The 20,857-nt window shown below is 25.1% G+C and overlaps 4 protein-coding genes across 4 annotated transcripts; 3 read left to right on the plus strand and 1 right to left on the minus strand.

Annotated features, from left to right (window-relative positions):
* Positions 1 to 1,103: 1,103 nt before the first annotated feature.
* Positions 1,104 to 4,115, plus strand: LOC143220389 (protein phosphatase 1L-like). The gene is given in 11 exon segments (XM_076446045.1): positions 1,104 to 1,139; positions 1,455 to 1,509; positions 1,512 to 1,541; positions 1,544 to 1,698; positions 1,880 to 2,077; positions 2,856 to 3,145; positions 3,218 to 3,312; positions 3,315 to 3,368; positions 3,442 to 3,572; positions 3,642 to 3,949; positions 4,031 to 4,115. Coding segments are annotated over 11 exon segments (1,437 nt in total).
* Positions 4,116 to 7,165: 3,050 nt separating this feature from the next.
* Atg4a (Autophagy-related 4a) lies at positions 7,166 to 9,071 on the minus strand. Its single transcript, XM_076446044.1, has 9 exons — positions 8,957 to 9,071; positions 8,721 to 8,891; positions 8,477 to 8,654; positions 8,326 to 8,405; positions 8,089 to 8,240; positions 7,914 to 7,992; positions 7,656 to 7,810; positions 7,388 to 7,553; positions 7,166 to 7,233 (listed from the first exon to the last, which is right to left on the minus strand). Exons 1-9 carry the CDS (start codon positions 9,057 to 9,059, stop codon positions 7,166 to 7,168), a joined length of 1,152 nt encoding a protein of 383 aa, XP_076302159.1. The 5' UTR covers positions 9,060 to 9,071.
* Positions 9,072 to 12,602: 3,531 nt separating this feature from the next.
* On the plus strand, positions 12,603 to 18,594 carry LOC143220385 (sialin-like). Its single transcript, XM_076446042.1, has 11 exons — positions 12,603 to 12,800; positions 13,398 to 13,496; positions 14,248 to 14,306; positions 14,557 to 14,740; positions 15,467 to 15,700; positions 16,492 to 16,794; positions 17,072 to 17,195; positions 17,265 to 17,398; positions 17,553 to 17,695; positions 18,107 to 18,227; positions 18,415 to 18,594. Exons 1-11 carry the CDS (start codon positions 12,603 to 12,605, stop codon positions 18,592 to 18,594), a joined length of 1,779 nt encoding a protein of 592 aa, XP_076302157.1.
* Positions 18,595 to 20,349: 1,755 nt separating this feature from the next.
* LOC143220386 (FGFR1 oncogene partner 2 homolog) lies at positions 20,350 to 20,851 on the plus strand (the record flags this gene model as incomplete). Its single annotated transcript, XM_076446043.1, has 2 exons — positions 20,350 to 20,484; positions 20,655 to 20,851. Coding segments are annotated over exons 1-2 (332 nt in total), but the record flags the coding sequence as incomplete, so codon positions are not given.
* Between the last annotated feature and the right edge of the window lie 6 nt (positions 20,852 to 20,857).

Genomic DNA, 20,857 nt, shown 5'->3' on the forward strand with positions numbered 1-20,857 from the left:
TTGCTGATGACACATTGATCTCATCACCGTACGCCAACAAGAGCAATCACGATCATTACGCGTATTCATTACACTGGACAATATTAACCACTCGCAATTGCCGCGGCCATATTTACGCGGCTTCTAAGCTCACGTCGTAGCAACGCATGACAGCTCTCCCTATGCAGTTTATAACGTAATACATCGTTGCAATTATATCCGGTATAGGTATGTGCGTACATACAAAATACTATTTAGTCATGCTACAATATATAAAATAGTGCAGATCTATCTAATGTTGCACTCAGATATATACAATATCATCGAAATACGATAATTATTTATTCTTTAAATAAAGTTAAATGATTGAACATTTTTTAAACTTCTTATATATTTAATATGTATTGTAAATTTCGCTTATTAAGTTTATAATTATTTTATTTATAAATTCTTAATAATATACATTATTTTATGTTACAAATCTAACTTTGAAATTTTGTTTTTTTCTATACGCTTTAATTTATAAGATTATTTCAAAAGTTATAGTGAAATATAGAAAAAGTACCTTTAAAAAATTGTTTTCATGTAATTCTGTATAATTATTTAATTACTTCATTAAAATTGTAATATATCAGAACATTTTTTAATTTAAATTTATATTCCAATAAATTTCCTTCTCTCTTTTAATATGTTGTTATTATATAAACAAATACTATAGTAAGTAAAAGAAATTTAATGAATTATATAGTTGTCAAAAATACTTCGATTTTATGTATAAAGTAATTCCTTAATTGTGGATAATGTGAAATGCCAATAATACTTCATGCTTAAAATTACGGCGTGATCTCAAACTGTCTACCTACAGTAACGTTTGTAATTTGGTATCGTCTGCTGCTGATGCCAGTGTACAAATAGTGTACAAATTAATCTCTGTTCTTCTTGATGTTTTAAACGATCTTTTTCGAACGAACAATTGTACGAATTTTCGATGATTTTCTAATATAATTATATGCGAATTTGGTGCTCCGTCATATTTGTATTTTTATAAATAATTATCCAGTAATTATTGATATTTAGATTTGCGAGAAAGCTGGCTTAATTCAAGGTGTTTTTTGTATTAGATTATGGATGACGAACTAGAAGACAAGATTTTGTATCAGGTGATATAAGAATAATTCAATGTAATGTTGCTTCTTTTTTAGAAAATGCCCTTTGAGACAGAAATATTTGTTATATGTTCGATTTATGATTTCCGTATCGCGTGATTCGCATTCAAAAATAGTTTTGATTGATTAGTCTCAAATTTTTATAACATAGTACTACAACTAGAAAATAACATAAGTTTATGCTTTCATTATCAATGATAGATAGTATTCTATATAAATTACAATATTTTTAAGCTCTTAAAATATTTTGTTTTTTTTTATAAAACTAATCATTGTTATTAATGTTCCATTTTTGTAATTGTACTATAGACGTATGTGTCATATATGAAGCTAATGTCGAAGTTTGCAGTGGGTATTCCCACAGGATTAATGTTGGAATAAATACTCCATTGGGTTATTTTGGAGAATCATGAGAGTTTATGCATTGAAGCCAGAAGTGTTAATTTGTGGTGCAGTTTTGGCAATAATTCTGTTTTATATACAAGCTGTTGATATATGGAGCAGATCATTGTTAGGAAGAATCCAATATACGCTTGGCCGTACCACATCAAAAGTATATAAATTAATGAATAAACCACATGATAATTTATTATATAAATATGAAAACATTGCATTATGTACATAGTTAAATATTATAAATATTAATTTGATATTATTTAATTATTTAATTATTAGATTATTTTAAATATTACAAAAAGTAAACAAAAATTTCTACCATGTCTTATTTTTATTAGGTATCAAAACTACAATTCTTAGTTAATGATTCTGTAAATAATGGAATAAAACTCAGCTGGGAATTAAAACAGGGATATATTGCTGCATATGCTGTTCAAGGACTTAGACCTCGTATGGAAGATCGTTTTGTTGTAAATGAAGATATGAATAATACTGGAGTATCTTTATTTGCAATATTTGATGGGCATGGTGGAGAAGTAAGTTTAAAAATGTCTAACAAGTAAATTAATTTAAATGTTTTAGAAAATTAATAAATTATTCATAAATAGGATATTTCAAAGGTTTACTTGTTAATATTAATTTTCATATAACATTATAATTCTTAAATTACAAAATTTATGATGTTATATGATGATTATCTTCCAAAATTACAGATTAAAGACACAGGAATAAGGTAAAAATTTCTCATAATGATAAAGTTATACAGAAATAAGATTATCAGAGAATAGTCAAATGAAAGCAAATTATGAGACATAGAATATAAAAATAGATTTTAACAATATTATAATACATACTCATATATTTTATGAATTAATATATATCAGTTACTTAGAATAAAAATGTTATAGATTAAAATGGAATATCAATTTTTTATTATTTATATGATTGTTTAGCCAGATAGAAAAATTTAAGTATTATTACGATAGTGCATGCAATAATAAATTACCAAAAAATTATTTTTTAATATACTAATATTTAGTAAATGATATAATGATATGTAAATAATAGTTCAAGTAAATAATTAGTTCATGTTCTAAAATTATTGTAATTGTAGCTTATTATAATATTATTATTCTTAATTATAATGAATAAGATTATTAAGAAATACATGATATGTTATGTTACTATTATCATTTCTATATTAAATAGTATTATAAAGTATTTTAATAATAGTGTACTAATGGCAATATCAATATTCTAAACATTTATTATTTATAAGTATAAAATATTGTTACATGTTTTGTTTCTTAATAGTTTGCAGCAAATTATGCACGTGATAAACTTATTCCAAACATTAATAAAAAAGTGGTGGAATTAAAAGATATGTTAGCTGGTAAAGCACCACATGTATTGGAAGACATAAAAAAAGATGAGGAATCAGAGAAGAAAGAGGAGAAAAGTGATGGACTTCTTGAACGCAAAAAATCTTTTCGTAAAACTGTAAGCACATCGCTAACAGATGATTGTGTAAAGAAAAATGTTGGTGTAACTGATCCAGAATTACTTGACAAATTAGATAGCTTGCCAAGACCAATAACAGAGAGGTATGACTAATATTAAATGTTATCTTTACAAATGTAAAAAATTTAATTTTTTTGTTTTAACTATAAGGTAAGACCATGTAGAACAACAGAAAAACCATTAAAAGTAGATATTACAAATTACCTTGATGGAAATAAAATAAATTATGGTAGACTGCTAACTGATGAAGTACTGCAGTGGATAGATTGTTAGTAGAGGCTGCTAAGAAAAACATGGATATAGCTGGTAATTATTTTCTTACAATTTTTATTATTTCATTTTATAAATTTAAAATGACTTTTTACAATTTATAATATAGGTACAACTGCATTAATTGCTCTTTTAGAAGACAATAAATTAATTGTAGCAAATGTTGGGGATTCAAGAGGTGTAATGTGTGATGGAAAAGGAAATGCTATACCTTTATCTTTTGATCATAAACCGCAACAAGTATAAATCATTTAAGTCTCCATGATGATAATTATTTTATTTGATGATGAAATGGATTTGTATTTTTAGGAAAGAGAAAGAAGAAGAATAAATAAAGCTGGTGGCTTAGTAACATTCAATGGTGTATGGAGAGTTGCTGGTATATTAGCAACTTCTCGAGCTTTGGGCGATTACCCATTAAAAGATAAAAAATTAGTGATTGCTGACCCTGATATTTTAACTTTTGATCTTGGTGATCATAATCCAATGTTTATTGTCTTAGCATCAGATGGTTTATGGGATACTTTTACAAATGAAGAAGCTGTTGCATTCATTAAGGAACGTATAAATGAACCACATTTTGGTGCAAAAAGTATTACTTTACAAAGTTATTATAGGTAATGTAAATCTATATTACAATTTTTTTTAATCATAATTTAAGTCAGTTTTACATTATAGCTTGTCTTTTCAACTCATAGGGGTTCTGCTGACAATATTACTGTAGTTGTAATTAATTTAAAGGATCGTAAATACATCATATCAGAGGCCAAAAAGAATCAATAATGTTTTAATTGTACAACGAATTTATACTTTTTCCAAAGATATTCTAGTCATTAATTACATATTAACGACTAGTAAGTGTAAATTTGGAAAAAAATGAATGTACTCTTGTTTGTATAATATAGAAATATGATGTTCCAATCTTTATTCAAGTATTCTCCTTTTTTTATAGAATCAGGTTTAGTTTTAGTATAATACTATCCATTGCAATAATTTTTATTTATATTACAATATTTACAATGTATTTTTTTCTATTTATAAAATTTAAACAAATATGATAATGTTTTATCCTTGTATCTTTGAAAACAAATAATATTTTCTTATATTATGCTATTAAATATTATGTATTTTCTGAAATATCAATTTTAGCAATATATGAATATCTAATTCATGTATACCTATGCATCTTATGAAATGTTGTAATAATAACCTAAATATATACATAGTACATACAAAATTATATATTATAATTAAATTTTTAATTAATACTACTTTGATGTACAAATATGAATATATAATATTTATTTTTATATAAATTTAAATGAATACCTTTCATAAATGAGTAACTTGGAAAACCATGTTTGAATATATTATATTAAATAATTAACGATTAATGATCATTTAAATATAAAAAAATTCTGTACATTAAAAACAATAGGTAATAAAAATGATATATTAAATATTATGATTCTTAAATAATATTTTTTATATATAAGTATATATTTCTTTTTCTTTTTTATATAATTACGCTATAAAACTCTGTTGCTGGATTAAATGTAATACAAATTGTAATAAAATTACTTCTATAAGAGGGATGCTATTTTAAGAAAAATAAATCGAAAACCAACTGATACTGATACGGAAGATTATTTTTAGGAACAAGCTAGTTGAGTTGCGTGGCTTTGTGGGGGGCGAAACGTAGGTCAGCGGAATCGTAGCTTCACAGGGGGCGAATCGCGAATCGTCAAAGTGACGTAATTTTTACGAGGACAAATTGCGAACAGAATGAATCATATCAGCCAATTAGCGATTAGAAAAAACATATCAAACACGGCAAAGGACATAAAAGTAGGATCACTGACGAAACAGGGAAAATTATTGCGAATATGATTTATGACTGGCATGAACGTTCACTATCAGAGAGAGACAAATAAAAGCGTATTTTTACGTGTTAAAATTACGTTAGTTATTCCAATATTATTTTCTTTTGTTTAATTAATTTCCGTATTTGGTATTCATTTCATTTCATTTCATTCTGTTCATTTTTGGTATCTCAAATTGTTCGCGCAAACCTGATATTTCTTCGATAAAAGGAAGGACTACATATACATTACTTCTTGAATTTGAAAACAATATAAAATCTGTTCTTAGCATCCTACATATATTTCTAAAAAAATATTAAAAAATTTGTCAAATTTATTTGGATTATAATGTGCATATATTTTATATTATTCATTTTTTTTAATTCTTCTTATACATTCTAAAAGGGTATAATAAGAACACCTTTAAAATGTATATTTTATTTTATTATATAAAATTTGAAATACAGAAAATTTTATTATTCTAATAAATACATTTTATTGTTTATAAAGTGTGGCCAAAATTGATCTTAAATATAGATTATATTATAAAATATTCATTCATTAAAAATTAATTCCATGTTTGAAACTTATTTAAATATACATATTTAGGTATCACATGATAATCAGTTTTATATTTTTGGTGTAACAAGTATTTAGGAAGCTACAAACTACACATTCTTTAGGATTTTTAATAAATTTTATAAAAAAATGTAGATATATTTTACATTAGATTATAATAAATTGCATAAGTTTAATGAAAATTAAACTATTAGTCATGTATAATAACATAACATTAAAATGGCCTGTTTAAATATATATAGAAACAGTAATATTTATTAGTATTTTATAAAATTTTTAATTGCATAGAACTTCGAACTATAAAATACCATTGAATATTTTTAATAAAATTTTATCTCTTGATTTTATACACTTTACATAAGTTTCAAATTGTGAATATTTATATTATTAACAGAATTGGTTCTCTAAAATTCACAATATATTAATGTAAAAAGTATATAATATAAATTAATATAAAAATCACTTTATTTCTTTGTTTATATTTATGTTAATTCAAAACATTAATATTTTATATTCTTGAATTTAAATTTTCATTATAAATTAACAGTATATGTCTAAATAAATAAAGTATAAAATTTTATTCAATTTTTTAAATTTAGAAATTTAATCTAACTCTTTTAATTTTTTGAGACTTATGACATATGTATATATATTACTGTACATTAAGATAATCACATGCAGTATCTATTAAAGAAGGCAAATATATCTTAGGGACATGAGTGCTCTTAATTTATAATCTTTTTATCAAATTCAATTAATGATTTATTTACCACTTTACATGTCATTTGTTACTGAATATATATAAATAATTTAGTACTGTCAGAACTTTAAACACTTCTAAAATTAATATATATTATAAACTTTATTGAAAAATAAATAAATATTACATATTTTATTTCATTGCATTTGAATGAAATTAGTTGATTTTAAATATATATTTTTATACTTACACCACTTTCAAGAATCATTTAATAACTAATAAAAAATTAATAAAATAACTTAATCATTTTATACTTAATATTGGATAATTTAAATGGTATAGAAAATAAGTACATGTTGAGTTGTATATGAAACCAAATATTTTTATATAATCTGTAATAAAGTTTACAGTCTTACTTACAGAAAAGTTTTTTTTATATCAAATATTATATATTGTGTTAACAATGAGTATAGATCACTCATGTCCAAAAATTTTAATGTAAGTAATATGTACAATATTTTAATCATTTTATGTAAATTATTTTATTATTCAACTTCTAGTACTGAAATAGTACTAGCTTAAGTCGAATATGGTTACTGAATGGAGAGTTGTATTTTATGCATGAATGGATCATCTTTGATGTTTAATATACATTATTTATATCATAGATTTTGTTAATTGTTAATTAAATGTCAACCAAGTAATTCAAAGTCTTCATCAGATGTATCACATTGTGGATCTATATGTTCAAAATCTACAACTATAAAAAAAATTACTAAAATGAACTATAATAAATTAAATTTAATAAAATTTTTTTATAAGATTTAATTTATCATAATTTCGAATTATACCTTCGGTAAAATTTTTCTTTTTCTTTATTAATGAGATATGATATATAAATTTTAAGTACTTACAACTTGAAGCTGCTATTGCTTCTGAAGCAACATCTTCAGCTGGTGACCATTGTGCTAATCTTTCTGCACATAATTCAAGCAGAGGTTGCTTTTCTGGTATTATTAATTCATCTTGAATAGACTTGCATAAAGATTTAAAGTCTTTCTCAGTTGCACAAAAAAAACACTGAAATGGAAAATTATCTAACTTTATAAAAATATATTTTATATTATTTAATGATTAATCCCATGATTCATTTTTAAATAATAAAATTAATTATTTACTAACAAGTGCTACAGAAGGATCCATTCCTGTAATAGGAATACGACTAGAAGATTTACAATGATAGGTAGCATCCATTTCAATATCTTCCTCCTCTAATTTTTTAGCAACACTACCTGATCTTTGTGTTGTATGAGGATCCAAATAAATGACTTCATTTCCTATCAATAAGATTATGATTTATACATATTTTCATTTATGGTTTTAGGAGCAATTAATATTTTCACTTTAACTTAATAATTCTATCTTTAATTGTACACATACCAACGCATCCTATGAAATATAATGCAAGATTGGGTTTTCCTCCTATTACTCCTAGAGATTGTGGGATTTTGAATGAAGTCTGAAAAATTATAGTTATGAATAGATTATCCTTAACTTCATTCATATTTCACTCCAATTTTAGCCATTCATGCAAGAACATTTATTTCTTTATTACTTTAAGACCGTTAATGTAGATAGGATTAATCTCGCTTAATCCAAGGCGAAGAGGTATTAAAAGTAATAAAGGTTTCCATTGGCTAGGTGTTTTCAATGGTACATCACCATCGGCTTCTGCTGTTGTACCTCCTTCTACTCTACATTGCTTTACTGTAAATATTTAATTATGTACTTTAATATCAAGAACTTAAAAAGAATGTTTAATTTTATAAGGACACATTAAAATGAAACTTACAAATATCATTAACTACTAATGTATTGTCCAGAGCAACATGTATAGTAATTGAGCTCCAATCATCAAATACAATTAATTTTCTAAAAATTACAATTTGTTATAATATCAAATCTTAGACATAAAGATATTTAAACTTGTAATAGATATGTACTTTAATACTTGTGCTATTGTGTTGGGACCAAACCACTGTCCAACTTCTTTCCCTTCTGATGCTCCCATTAATGCAATTTGGTGAATAGAGAAGGCAGCAGTTCTTCTATCTTCAAAGCGTTCCAAAATTTTCAGGTACGTACTATTTCTAGTTTCTGGTGTCCATTGCCAGTCTCTACCTATATTTTTAAATTATTTAATATTTTAATATGTAAAAATTAAATGTTTATAATTTTACAATTTACCTAAATGTAACATAATTAAAGCTTGACCAAGGACCATTTGACCACATCGTAGCATACAACCCCAACCTTTGTCAGTTGTAAATGTAGAATTATAACCACCAATGGGAACAAAATTTTTTCGATAAGTAAACCATAACTTGGATCTTATATCCCTACGAATTGTGTTGAGTTCTGAAATTTAAGATCTTACATATTTAACTTATCAAAGATCTCTTTAATGTAACTTTCTATTACACCTTTTATGGCATTGTATTTTTTCCCAAGAACCCAAACTGGCTCATCTGTTTGTGGTATATCCTCTAATTCATCTGAAATATTTTGTGTGAAAAGGCTGTCCATTTTCACAATATTTGTATATACTATCTAAGTGTCTTAAAATTCTTCAATGTATCATAAGGATGAAATATTTTGTCAATATATGGTTATACAGAAAACAGAATATAATTTCCTTCTAGAAGAAAGAAAATATAATTAAAGTAAGGTTAAGTATTTATCAAAGATTAATATTTCGCATATACACTACACCACCTTTAGCTTGGCAAATCAGCATTGGTCATTGCTTACTAAGCGAAAATTTCATTTTTTTTTGCAAATAACAAATGTAGTGCTGTTATTTGGCTTCAAAAGAATGTCAATAGTGTCATGACATCAGCAGCACAGCTGATTAACAAGGTTCTTGAAAATAGAGCAATAATCGAGAACAACTTGAATTCTTACAAATTGTAGTATCATATAACACATAAATAACATACATGAAACATGTTATTTAAAAATATTTCGTTTCAAAGATAGTGAAATATGAAATATTTTCCTTACATCTAAACAAGCACATAATAATTCTTTGTATCTGACATTTTTTGTATTATGCTTTGTAAAATATGTATCTTAAATACTTCTTTTTTACGCTAGATGGCATACATTTTCATATATGTATAGTTGACCATGCACGATCGCATGCATAAGTCTTTTCATTATTTAAATACATACTTACATATAAGCATTCATTCGTTTATTACATTCAAATAAATAACAATTTTCTTAATAGTTTAAATGTATTAGTTGTAATGATATATGTATAATAAAAAAACACGAATTTCTTAATTTTTTAGCTTGCTGTACATCTATACTGCACACAATTTAAATAATTGTATATGAAAAAAATAAAAATACCTCTTTTTCTCTTTTAATATAAGTATTATTGAAAATATGAATTAAAAGCTATTTATAATCAAACAATTTACATACGAAATAAATATAAATTTTTAATGTAAATAAATTTTTTAAAATGCAAAACAAAAAGAAATAATAATAGATAATGTAACTGTAATTAGTTGTAAAAGTAATTAATATTTTAAATAATATAAATATATACTATATTTTAAATGCAAAGGTATTCATTCATTTACTCGAATATTATCATATGTAACATTAAAAATACAAATTTTTAGTGATTATTATCACAAGTTTATACTATATTAATATGCACCAATATTTTGTATTGGATCATTATAATTAATTATTTTTTAAAATAGCAATATTATTATATAAGATACTTTTCTTGAGAAACAATACAAAATGATGAATGTTAGCAGCGGTGATACTATCAACCGGAAGTCAGGAAATATTTAGGAATTATTGCACGGTATCGACATTGCATAATATTCGGACTATTACAAGTGCAATACATTACTCTGATTGGTGCCTGGTAGAGAACAATTCCCAGTCTCTTATATGTCCAATTTCTACTTACCCACTTAACGTTTCCGTTTAGTTCTATCAGTTGCTTACGGCTATTTCACATGAAATATTGTAGAATTTCTCATTGACTTTTGAATAATGTTACAAATATGTTTCATAATTTTACAGTAACGATATAACTACAAGGTAACATAATCTTCATTTCTTCAATGTAAATTTTTGAATAAGTGTTAAGTGAAATTTTTGTGACGTTTATGGATTTCTTTACAAAAGTCAATAATTGTAAGTAAATGTAGAAACGGATTAAGATGAATCATAATGAATTTTTTATTTTATTATTATAAGATAATTATTATTTGAAAATAAAAAAAATTTTTGTTCTAATCTTAAATTCCCATTTCAAGTTTTATTTTTTGTAAAACTAAGTCGAACTACTAATCATAATATTTAAAAAATCACTCCTATGAATTGATTATAGTTTAAACAGATAAAATTGTTAGAAATCCAATACAACATAAAATAAAATATTTCTAAGTTATTATAAGATATCAAACTTTTTCTTAAATAATAATTACTAAACAATACAAAAATTTTTTTCGGAAAATTGTTAAAATATATACAATTACGCTAAATTAAGATTAGTAACTTAGCAATTAATTACTGTTTATGAAATATGCAAATTAATTAACAATATTGATACGGTAATAAATAATAATAAATATAATTTATTAATTATATTAATAAATAAAATATAACAAATATTCGATTAGTAATTGTATATCCGGTTTTAAATCGATTATCTTTGATCAAATACCATGGACATTTTTTTATTAATAAAATCTCTCGTAGTGTTGTTCCCTTTCATAAACTGGATTTCCTTGAGACTTTCTACTGGTATTAAACCATCGATACGTATAAATTTTCGCATGAATAAATATTGTTCATTAAATCTAACGGTCAAAAAATTTCGAATCTGTAAATCGAAAATCTGTAATTATCTAATGTATAGGTGTATTAGTCTTTAATAGAATGGTAATTACAGCAATCATCGTTTAACGAACTCTGGTGAATGTAATTCTGACGTAATTATCTATTAAATCTTCTTTCAACAACTCTAACTATTCGTAGTATTTCCTCATTTAGTAGAATCATTTGAATTTGAAAGAAAATACGCAATTTACATAATCTAAATTACTTTCTGTTAGATTTATAAAATTATGTACCTTACCTATCCGCTACGTTTGGAGAATGATCAAACTTAACGTGTATCGCAAAGTGTTGCGGATGTAATACGAGATTAGCTGTGTAACGGAATGCAAAACTGATTGTTCCCGATAGATTCGACTACTTTTAATTCCACGAAAGAAACCATGAATTCGTAATCGTAGAATTTCCAAATTCAAAAATATTCTCAGTAGATCTAGGAATTCACAAATTCAAATTTTTTGTTTTTATTTAGTAGCGATTGATTAATATACACCGGAATAAATTTAAAGAATGGATACAAATTTTAATATCGAACCGTCAATTTTTAGAAGTAAATTAAATTAATAAATTCATGAATACATATTAAGAAAGGAAAAAGAAAATAAGCACATATTAATCCAAAATTAATTGATATCTTTATTTCTTTTCTTCTTTTTTGGACTTAAATAATCCACCGAATAAAAACTAATCTTAATAATACTTAATTAGCTTAATTTTGTCTGACGCGATAAGCTAAATATTCGGTAGCTAATGGAAAATTCTCCTATTTCCCCAGGTAAAACAGTATTTACTTATTTACATATAACTTTGCGTCGATCATTTATAACGTGTATATAGATAATTTAAAATAAATATATAGATTAATGTAAAATAGAATTTAAACGGTAAACATCTGTTATAAGAATTTAATAAAATTCTTACATTCTACGAATGAATAATACGACTGGTGATACTCGTAAAATGTTTGATATTATATGATAACGATTTATTCGATAAACAAATAAAATAGTAAATATGAAAGTTAGCATAGATTACTTAATCGCGGAATGTTTATTGTCTTCGGTACTTATTACGATAATAATAGGATTTCTAAATAGCAAAGCGATATTTCATAAGCACGTTTATTTGTTTACTTTCTCTTTGTTATCAATTCAGATTTTATCTAAACGCATGTTCGTGTATAAAATTATAAGATGAATGTATGGAATGAAAGTGCCACGGTGGACGATCAATAATCTCCAAACGCTCAGTTGGAAGTGCAGTGCTATCGCTCACATCATGAGCATTTCAGACGTGATCGCAATCTCACCTCATTGGCATCATTGTGTTTTGTACTCCTTACCGTGTACGGATAACTTGCGTGTCAAATTTAATGCAAATGGTAAACTATCTACCGTATACGAATATAATTGATATATCAAATGTAACTTAAAATTCGTAAAATGTAATTATAAATAAAGTAAAATTAAATTCAAGTAAATTAAATATATTACATAAACTCGAATTAAAATATTAAATAAAATCGTAGTGCGATTAACATTTAATATTATTACATTTAAAGATAAAAAGATTACAAGAAAAAGGAATTGGATCCTGTGAATCTTTTAGCGTAAACTAGTTTTACGTTGCTAAATTAGAAAGGCGCAAAATGTGTTCGGCATAGTTACCATAAATCTCACCTTCGGCACCTGGCAAGTTCTTTGTTATCCGCAAATTTCGACGAATATTTCGTTACCGAACAACTAAACTAAGAGGTGATTAAATTGAATTGTGAACATACACTCGTTACTTGATCTTTTGGAAGAGATAAAAACTGACAGATCCGTAAGTGCTTTGGTTGCATAATTTATGAGGAAGTTCGTAACAGGAAAAAAAAACACATTTCTGAAGATATATGTATCGTCACTACAATGAAACGTTTTGAACATAAAACTTGTACCATTAAACGTGTGTCAAGTACACGTGTGTCACAACTGTTGCTTTGCGTAACAGGTTGTCGTGATACTTGCATCAAAAATATTTCGTGAATACGTTAATAGAATCTTTATGGATACTAGTGTGCTTGAAAAATTAATTTTACATTCTGACGAGGTACGGTAAAACACAGAAAGGTACACGGGTATGCTGAATAGTATGAAATAACTGATAAACGCCTGTAATGAAAGTATGTATATACATTAAAATGTATGTCACTGAACATCGTCTGTGTTGCCCTCTATACGAAGGAAAGAGAAAATTAGTTTGAAATTACGAGTGATGAAATGATTGTTGATTAATGTATCAAGTAATTATGTTAATTTTTAAACAACGGTATATTCATTATTTCGCTAGTATAAAAGTTGAATACTTTCGTTACATTTCCGATGAATCAGGATAATTGACTCGCGTTGTTTTCTGTATATATATCAAAGTGCGGAACTTTCTACTTTCGAAGTACATACTACCACTAGGTCATTGCTATTATATACATAATGTTTTATATGCATTATAATAGTCGTAGAACTATTTATCGCTCATGTAAAAAGTATAATACGTAATAATATGTATTCAACATTTAGTAAAATATGAAAAATTTATTATATCTCATTCCTAAATTAATAATTTTCATTAAATATTATGTTCTACGACATTAAAATAATATTAAATAATATAATGAAAAAAACCATCAAATTATTGACTTGTTCAATTAAAAGAGATATTGCAAAATTACGAATAGAATTTTAATCCATCTTTTTCGTAATTAAGTGCTTTCGTATACAGTGGTGCACTATATAGATAATTCTTTTATAACTTTAGCAAACGAGATTTTTCTGAATCATATGTGACAAGAATAACCTTTCAGGGAACGATGGAGAGAAAGAAATCCCCGGTTGAATCTATCAAGGATACCGAGTATGGAACGTGAGTATTGTATATTGTAAACACATTTTTGTAATTGAATACTTCATTGCAAAATGATTTCCTTTTATTAATGTTTCAACTCAAAACTAAAATACATTAACGCAATAGCATTTAGTCTCTGATAATACAATATTCGGATAATACAATCGAGTTAAAATATATCGTTATTTAAAAGTTACTAAAAAGATAATACAAATTTTATTTATTAATCGCAACATTTTTTTTATTTATAACATTGGTAATCTTCTAGTGTCAAATACGAAGATGAAATCATACCGTCTTGGAAATTTTGGAAAAAGAGGAGATATGTAGTCGCAGTATTAGCCTTTTTCGGATTTTTTACTTCTTACATACTTCGCGTAAATTTAAGCGTGGCTATTGTTGCGATGACCGCAAAGGTTCGCAAAATCGATGAAAATGGAAACGAATATTTTGTAAGTAAAAGATATAACTCGTCTAAAGTTTAACTTTTATTATTATCTATTAAAATTATTTATTCTCCACTATTATAAATTTTGTTCGTCTTTTGAATATTTACCTTTACCTTTATTTTTAATTGATTATACATTTACGATAAAACCATTAAGTCTTTCGAATTTATAGAATTATATATAGATGAATATTTATATCACGCTACGTATACTGTGAAATAAATTTTAGCACGCAATTCAAGCGATGCCATTTTTGAGGTAAATATAGCTATGCGATGTTCTTAACGATATATTAATACGAAGGATTAGGGTAAAGAACTTCTCTTATCAATCGTAAGGTAATTATCTGATTTGAGTATCTTTATCTATATCCGGAAAAGTTTATTAATTGCTACTTGTACGTTAGAAAATCAGCAGTTCTATTTAAATGCTGTATAATACCTGAAAAGTTGTTTATTTTCTAATTTTAGTTGATATTATATTAATAGAAAATATTTTACGTATTCCCTAAATAGATTTATTATTAATTTGCTTCTTTCTTCTTATTAAAAAATTGAAGAAAAGAGAAGATTATAAAAAGTTTAATATATTAACAGTTACTAATATTTATAATAAAAGAACAACTGATCAGTCAATGTTTAGAAGTTTAACAAAAATATCGTGTTGTGTAAAAAACAAATCTTATTTCAATTTCGATCATTTTTAATGCATTTAGGATATTATTTATAGGAAAGGGAATTTGACTGGGATCCAGCAATGCAAGGAATGGTTTTAAGTTCATTTTTCTATGGATATATAAGTACCCAGTTATTCGGTGGTTGGCTTAGTGCACGCATTGGTGGAAAAAGAGTTTTCGGTCTTGGAATTGCAACTACAGCTTTTCTCACGATTATTACACCACCCTTGGCCAGAATAAACGTTTACATTTTGGTCGCTTTAAGAATAATCGAAGGAATTTGTGAGGTAGATAATATTAAAATTTCAATTACACGAATTAATACATCATTTTTAAGAAATATTTTCATATAAGATATGTACAATATGCAGGTATATTGGCTTTAGACGTAAACAATTTTTTTATTGCTCTAGTCTAAACCTAATTTTTTCTAAACAAATTTTATTATCTTTTCATAATATCAGAAGATCGGTAAACACTGCAATACGGTATTTTTTGTATACTTTATTGCTGTTTCAATGGTTATCGATTACGAGGTATTATAATAAAGAGAATTCCTTCGTAAAAATGACCTCATCTATTAGTCCACGGTTTAGTCCATTGTATAGATTTTTTTAATTTTATTCTTCGGAAAGGAAAAAAACAAATTGAATACGAAAATGTAGGAATATATCGATTAACATAAATCTTATATAATCCATTTGACATCTTTTAAAATAAGTTTTCGTTTTTCCTTATGCTGTCGATAATCTAGTGGATATTTTTTACTGCTATAAAAGAATGAAATATAATGCACACAACTTGTCCATAAAACCTCGAATGGGGTACGTATAGACTTTTAATTAGCAGATAAGTACTTTGATATATGTTATGCGCATTTATACCATTCAAGTTTGCTATTACAAACGTATATAACAAAAGTGAATATATAGTTTATTCGTATTAATTTATATTTTTACTTTTCGTTTGATTAAAATCAAGAAAAATTAATAATATCCACAAACCACATTTCTTTATCTTTTATAGTCTTTAATTACTCGAATAATTTCTCGAAATAATGAAGATAATTTAAATTCAGGGTGTAACGTATCCTTGTATACATGCAATATGGGCACAGTGGGCACCTCCTCTGGAAAGATCAAAATTAGCGACTCTTGCATTCTCCGGAAGTTTCTTTGGAACGGTATTTGCCATGCCGGTTGCCGGTTTGATGGCCGAACACCTTGGTTGGCCTTCTGTTTTTTACGTTTTTGGAGTAGCTGGTCTTGTTTGGTTTTTTTACTGGTGGATAGTCGTGAAGGATAAACCAGAGGACGATAAATCTATTTCCGAAGCTGAACTTGAATATATTAAAAGTAGCCTTGGAAACTCGGGAAATAAAGTAAGTTTAACTTGCAATACATGTAATGTAACATTTTTTTCTGTTTATTTATATTCTGTGTTTAAGGGAACGCTACTTTATAATCGTTTTGTTTTTATGAATCGTTGATAATTTTCTTTTTTATCTTCTATTTTTCTTTTTTTTTTCTTTTCCTTTTTCGACGATTCGACTAAAGTATGAAAGAAAATGTACCCTGTTTATATATTTAATACATTATCACATTTTATGGTAATTATATCGACTTTTGCGTAAAATAATTACTTTGTTTTTCTCTTAGAAAATTACACATCCATGGAAAGCAATGCTTACATCTCCACCAGTTTGGGCAATTGTTGCAGCACATTTTAGCGAAAATTGGGGATTTTACACCATGCTCACTCAATTACCAACATTTATGAATGGTTAATACAATTAAATATTTAATAAATATATTCGGCAATATAAATTATACTTCAGTAATTTATTTTTAGATGTACTCGATTTCAAATTGGATAAGACTGGTTATTTATCCGCATTGCCGTATGTGGCTATGACATTAATCGTTCAATTTTCTGGACATTTAGCAGACTATTTAAGGACGAAAAAAATTTTAACTACTACGCAGGTTTATTATTAAATATTTGTAATTAATATAATATTTTAATATAGTATAGTAGTTGATATTTTATTTATATTTTATTGATCTTAGCACGTTTTCACATTATGTTTAATTTTGAATTCTACGTAATACAAATATTAAGCTACTTATTTTATTTCAGGTGCGTAAATTATTTAATTGTGGAGCTTTTATATTTCAAACAATATTCATGACCTGTACAGGTTTTATTTTAACACCAGCAGCGGTAGTTACGTGTATCACTATAGCAGTTGGCCTTGGTGGTTTTGCTTGGTCCGGTTTTGGGTAATTTTTTCAAATTTTAAATATAAAAATATAAAATTGAGCAAAAAATATTAACAAAAAATTCAAAAGTAATCACTTAAATTATAAAAAAAAGATTGGTAGTAATAACATTTTTATACGAATTTAAAAATGTAATTCGTAAATTTACTGTATTAATTAAAAAATTATTCAACAATTTTTTTCATTTATTTTATTTCATTATTGAAAATATTATACAATTTAAAAAATAGTTGAATGAATTGAATTATATAATGTATATAAAGTATCACTTTATTTATCAATATACATTATACATTTATACATTAAACACTTTTTAACTTTAGGTATTAAATAAATTATTCATTGGCCATATATTTATATATTTATGCTATATATTTATGCATTTTATATTATATAAATACTTTTTTATAGAGTAAATCATTTAGATATTGCTCCTAAACATGCAAGTGTACTTATGGGAATTGGAAATACTATTGCAACTTTACCTGGAATTATGAGTCCACAAATTACTGGATATATTGTTCAGAATAAAGTAAGTTTAAATATAAACTTGATAAAATTATTTATCTCCAATCATGTCTTGAACATATAATTAAATTTATGTCTATGGATCCTTGGCTGAATATTTAATTATAATATCAATACATGGATTTGATTATCAATTAACAATTAATAAATATTGAAAACAAATATTAATTAATTTTAAATATATTTTATAGAGCGCTGAAGAATGGAGGACAGTTTTTATTATTGCTGGTGCTGTTTATTTGATAGGAGCTGTGATATATGGTTTATTTGCATCTGGTGAAAAACAAAGTTGGGCAGAAGAAAATGATACAGAAACTGCAGAATCAAAAAAATCTTATGATAATCCTGCAATGGAAGTGGATAATGTATAGTACAAAACAAATTAAATTTCCTGATAATTTTATCAGTATTATTCACTATTACAGAGTAGACAAATACTATTTTGTTTAAATCCACAGAAGTTTTGATAAATAATTTATTAAATATTTTTTAACTTAACCATTTCTCTGTGGTTGAAACAAATTCAACAAAATATTTTTTTAAACATAATTTAAAATAACAATGTTTGTATAACAACGTGTAAATAAATATTCTTTAACATTTATTCCTATTACAGCAGACACTTTTAAGCATTATTTATACTATGTATTTTAAAAATAAAACAATAATTGTACATTCTGCAGAATATTGATAAAGAATATTAAACTGAACAGTATTTCTCTTTAATCATTCATAGAATTTAAACAATTCTATCCAACAAATATAAACATAAATATGAAAATACAATGTGTCTTTAACTTTATAATATTTGATTAAAAATATTGTTATCAAAGCAATTGAATGTTTTAAAAATTTACTTTGTATACAAGTTATATTTTGAAAATAGAAAATAGAAAAAATAAAAGAATTTATTTGTATAACTTTCAATCAAATGAATTATATAGAATTAAGAGTCTTAATAAAACAATTTTTCCCATGAAAAATACATAATTTTAAGAAAATAATAAACAACTATTGATAACAAACAATTATTGTAATTTCGAACTCTTATAAGCTGTATTATTGATTGAAATAAATAATAGTATGGTATATACCAATACACGTACCAAATTTTTATAAATTTCGTTTATTCACTTTTAACTATAGAATATTCTTTGATGAAAAAATGTATCTCCTCATTATAATTAAAACATTGTGATCAATAAGACTTAAGAAAAAGACAAATTCTACCAAAGAAATAGCTATAACTGACACTGTTGATTAATAACGTATATATAAAAATGTATGACACAAAACGATCTTTATTTATACATACACAGTTTGTGATTGGTAGATCAATGATCTTACGGAAGTGATTGAAAATAAACAAACTTATACACTAAGGAAGTTTTCATATGACGTTGATCTTACTAATTTATTACACAATTAAAGTCAAAAGAGTTACTAAATAAAAATACATTAAAATTTGTAATATAAGGTGTTTCATCTGCAAGAAGTAAGTAAAAAATATTTTCTTTAAAATTATCGTGAAATATGACATTCACAGTTTTGATACAACTATAATCTAATTAATATAGATCAATTTATAATAATTTATAATTTAAATCTGCTACAAATATACGTATAAAAGTATATTCGTAAAATATACTTAAAAATACATTTATAGAATTATACATATTAAAGCTACATACATTAATTTTTGTAGTATTGAATAGAGGTTATATAAAAGTATTTGAATACTTTTAGTAGAAATTATTCTACTTTTCAGCTTTTTTCGTAATTTATTTTAATATATATATGTATATATATCACACTTGTGTAAAAGATTACAAAAATATGAAATCTTCTATAAATAATTTGTATCAACTAACAATAACTTATACTGTAGTAACGTAGTGTATATTATTGGATGGAAATAACAAAACTCAATTAACATATTTTTGACATATATCATGTAAAATATATAGATTTAATATATATAACAGTATGAATACTCTTAGAAGTTTAAACTAAAAACTTAATAAACAATATTTTATAAACAAACATATATGTGTAATAGGACAAATTAATTTTTATGGTAAAAGTTATGTCAGATAATTAATGTTTATACTTATATATGTTTACAGATGTCATTAACTTTCCAACAAATCATATTGGATGCTAAAAAGTTGGTATTTAGAATATCAGAACATGAAATTATAGCAGATAATTTGATAAGCGAAATAAAATTAGCTTGTATTCAAATTGCCAATATGAAGCAGGTAATTTATTTTTACTATACAACAATTTAACAAAAAAATGTATATATATACTAACAAAAATTAGAAACTTATATTTTTATACTATTAATAAAATACTTTCTTATCAAACTTCTTACAATTTATTTGTTATATTTTTTATATATATATATCAATTGTGTATTTTTTCATAGTATCAAGAAGAGGTAGAAATACTGAACACCCAAGCAAAACACAAACCACACATACAATTAATCGCAGGTATACAAGGAGAAATTAAACATTTACAAGAGTTACAAGCAGAAAATAAGGAATTGAAAAAAGCATTAGAAGATCATCATCATGCTCTTGAATTAATTATGTCTAAATACAGACAACAAACAGCATCTTTGCTACG

Source organism: Lasioglossum baleicum, unplaced genomic scaffold (assembly GCF_051020765.1).
Source record: "Lasioglossum baleicum unplaced genomic scaffold, iyLasBale1 scaffold0877, whole genome shotgun sequence".
NCBI lineage: Eukaryota > Metazoa > Arthropoda > Insecta > Hymenoptera > Halictidae > Lasioglossum > Lasioglossum baleicum.